Here is a 3,460-nt window from a genome sequence, read left to right as displayed (position 1 = left end):
GCTTGATCTGATTCAGGGTTTTATGTTGTTTGTTTTGGCATGAGTCATTCATAGGTGGTGTTATAAGCCCAAACCTTTGAAGTGGGGACTTCTTTGGGTTTTATTCTATCTTGTAGGGCTAGGGGCCATTTTGTTTATGACCTGCATTCATTCAGAATTTCCAGTCATTTAGTTAAGATGACTGTTCTAGCCTCAACGATTTCTAGAGAATAAATAGCAATTATCATTCCTCTTAGAGTCTATAGTATTATAGGAGTTCCAGAACTTAATTTGTTCTACTCCTGGCTAATCTAGTTTCCACCCCCTCTACCAATATCTATCTGTTCACTTTTACAGTCCTACGATGTAAGAGGAAGAAGGGCCCTTAGAGATCTGTATAAAGGAGTGCTGGGTTTTTGAAGGCCCAGGAGCCTGCTGAAATTGCATGTATTTTTTCTGAGGTGAAGGTTCAGCGGTTTCACCGAATTTTCAGGTAGGTCTAAGTCCTCATGTGACAGAAGGGAGATGGAGGCCAGGAGAGGGGGAAAGGAGTTGCCCAAAAGTCATAAAGCAATCTTAAAGTAGGGCTAGGAGTAAATTTGAAACCTTCCCGTCCAGGGCTTTTTCCCTAGTTCCAGACACAGAATCAGGAACACAGAGCAGGACAGTGATTACAAGCATATTGCAAGTTTTGTAGAGGCTTTTTCAACTGCAAAGTTGGCTTCTCTTCATAGTACCCAGCTTGCTGGAAGAGTGCAGTCATAGTCTAAAGAAACCATAAACAGGAAAGAAAATTAACCTGCAAGTGCAGGGATATCAGAGAAGGCCAAATAGAATTGGATTTTGGATAATTTGTAGTGTGTCCTTGTGGTTCTGTCAACAGCACTGTTTTTTTGAATGCGTAGAGCTACTTATGAGTTGCCTGTAAATACTTAGGCAGTGGCCAAAGAAACTTTTGCTTTCTCCTTGGCCCAGACTCCAAAATAAGTGGATGCCAAGGCATGCCACCTCCCCACCTACCTATCCCTTTTTTTCCGTTGCTTTTCCCTCTTCTTCAACCTTTTTCCCCTTATTTTCCTTCACCCTTCTCTTTCTTCACCTTATCCCCTATCTCTTCTCCCTCCTTCCCATCTTTCCTTCTCTCTCCCCCCTTCTATTAGTCTTCCCTTTATTCCTCCTTCCCTCCCTCCCGGCCACGCCCTCTCCTTTCCTCCCACTTCTGTGTGCACCCTCCCCCTTCCTCTCCCTACATCCCCCTCAACCCATCCCCAACAAACTCCCCACCCCCACGCCAGAGCCGGCGGCCATTGGCTCGCGCTAGGGGCGGGGGGGGAAGGGAAGGCTTGGGCCCTCCGATTGGTTGCAGGGGCTAGCACGCCAGCTGAAGTCCCGCCCCACCCAGCGAGTAAACGCGCGGCTGCAGCATTTGCTATTGGCGGAGGGTACTGTCAGCAGCTCCCGCAGCTCCTCACGCAGGCGCCCACAGCCGCTAGGTGAATAAAAACACCGCCTACGGGCTGGGGGGTGGGGAGAGGAGAGGGAGAGAGCCAGCAAGGCAGGATTTAAATGAGAGGCTGGAAGCCTGGAGCACCGCGGAGAGAGCAAGCAAGCAGGCTAGAAAAAACGAGGAAACTAGGAAAGCGAGCGACCTAGAGGGAGTAGGGGAGACCGCGACTGACCTGTAGCCAGGCAGGTGGACAGACGCACGCCCGGACAGACAACCGAGCAGGCGCAGGAGAACCTCGCACTGGTTCCTCCCGCCTTTCCCTTTGAAAGCCAGGATTTTGCCTTTTGCTTGGCGCCCGAGAGAGAATGCTGGATTCTGCCGACTTCAGCGCGAGCTAAGATTTCTCAGCTAGGGAAGAAAGATCAGCTTAATCCTGAGAAGGGGGAAATCAATCTCCCCTGTCCCCATCCCCTCCCCCCATACCAAACTCGGGCGCCAAACCCAGCCCTTCCCCAACCATCCGACTTCCTCCTCTCCTTTCTAGCATGGTGGCTGTATGGACAGTCTGACAGAACAGAGACTGACATCTCCCAATCTGCCGGCCCCCCACTTGGAACACTACAGTGTTCTGCATTGCACCATGACCCTGGATGTGCAAACTGTAGTTGTTTTTGCCGTGATTGTAGTCCTCCTGCTTGTCAATGTCATACTCATGTTTTTCCTGGGAACGCGCTGAATGGAGTCCAGCTTCCTGAGCTGTTGCGAACTCTCGCTTTGATTTCATCCCGAGAACCACCGAGAATAAAAAAGAGACAGACAGAGACAGGGAAAGAAAGGGAGAGAAAGAGCAAGCGAAATATCTTAGGGGGGAAAACGTTTTGAGCTTCAACATGGCCTCGCTGTGATATGTATGACGTTGGTATATTATCTCTCCCTAAATCTTTTGTCATGTCTTGTCTTTTAAATATGCCTGTGAATGTAGTTGCTTATTGCTTGAGTAAAATTGTTGATAAAGAAATGCATTCTATTTAAGTGTGCATGTGTGTGTGCATTCTCCATTTATGTGACGTTCACGGAGCAAGATCTGCGCCCTTAAACAGTGGCTTTGCTGTTTGTGGTGTTTTGTCAGTTCATTTTCTTGAAAACTACCTTTAAATTCCATCAGGGAATTTTAGTCAAAAATTCTATCTTGCCATCACGAGTGAATTTGGGTTTGTTTGTGGACGAGGATGGTTGTGGGAAGAGCGTGATGGATTTTTGACATTTTAGGAAAGACAATCTTGCCCTGGATGTTAAGAGGGAAAAAAATTGAAACAAGGAATGAATTTAGGGGAAATGATTCTTTAGTTTCTAATGAGAAGTAAGAATTTGAGAAGTGATGTGGTGGGGTGTATTGAGCTGGCAGTTGGTGACTATATCCTTTGACTCAATTTGCTGTCCAGGGTTTAGTTCATAGTTTCCAAATTGGAAAGAAGCCACCTTTAAAACATTTCTTAAAGCATTAAATGTCAGTTTCTTTGGAATTATGGACTGAAACATAAAAGCCTTCTTTGATGTTTATGAATTGGCAAGAAGAGACATTGACAAGAGCTGTTTGGGTTCCTTTTCCCAAAGAAGATTGTACCCCTTGATTTGAGTTTGTGGATTTTCTCTATCCTCTGAAAAACAACAAAAGTCAGCTCTTTACCCACCTTGGGAATAATAGTATATATATGCCTCTTTTGGATAATCTAATTTGCATTGATATTCTTGGACTACATTTTTAAATAGAACTTGCTAGTGCTAATGATAGAGTGGTGGGTTTTGTTTGCTTTCTTGTTCTTTAAAGATCAGAGGTCTCTAACTGAAAGATTTCCATAACAAAATGAAAGTATATATCATGCTAAATTAAGAGTTCTGAGCACCCCCTCCCCCCAAAAAAATGTCTGGGTGGAATGGGCTGAGAGCTGGGGGGAACATGAGCTAGAAACAACATTCAGTTTTGACATATATTTGCATTTCTGTATCAGATGGTAGTGGTGGTGGTTGCTGTCA

The 3,460-nt window shown here is 45.6% G+C and overlaps 1 protein-coding gene across 1 annotated transcript; it reads left to right on the top strand.

The window, feature by feature from the left end:
* Window positions 1-1,982: 1,982 nt before the first annotated feature.
* LOC148163102 (uncharacterized) lies at window positions 1,983-2,162 on the top strand. Its single transcript, XM_088029008.1, has one exon. The coding sequence runs from the start codon at window positions 1,983-1,985 to the stop codon at window positions 2,160-2,162; it is 180 nt and encodes a 59-aa protein (XP_087885134.1).
* The last annotated feature ends 1,298 nt before the right edge of the window (window positions 2,163-3,460 follow it).

Source organism: Eumetopias jubatus, unplaced genomic scaffold (assembly GCF_037043125.1).
Source record: "Eumetopias jubatus isolate StellerSeaLion01/CBP00866 unplaced genomic scaffold, mEumJub1_p1.0 scaffold_11, whole genome shotgun sequence".
NCBI classification, from domain to species: Eukaryota; Metazoa; Chordata; class Mammalia; order Carnivora; family Otariidae; genus Eumetopias; species Eumetopias jubatus.
The sequence above is the reverse complement of the archived record's forward strand: the minus strand, read 5'-3'. Positions and strand labels throughout refer to the sequence as shown.

Bases quoted from the DNA above. Each gene is read 5' to 3' on its own strand.
- LOC148163102 (XM_088029008.1), top strand. From the start codon at position 1,983: ATGGACAGTCTGACAGAACAGAGACTGACATCTCCCAATCTGCCGGCC.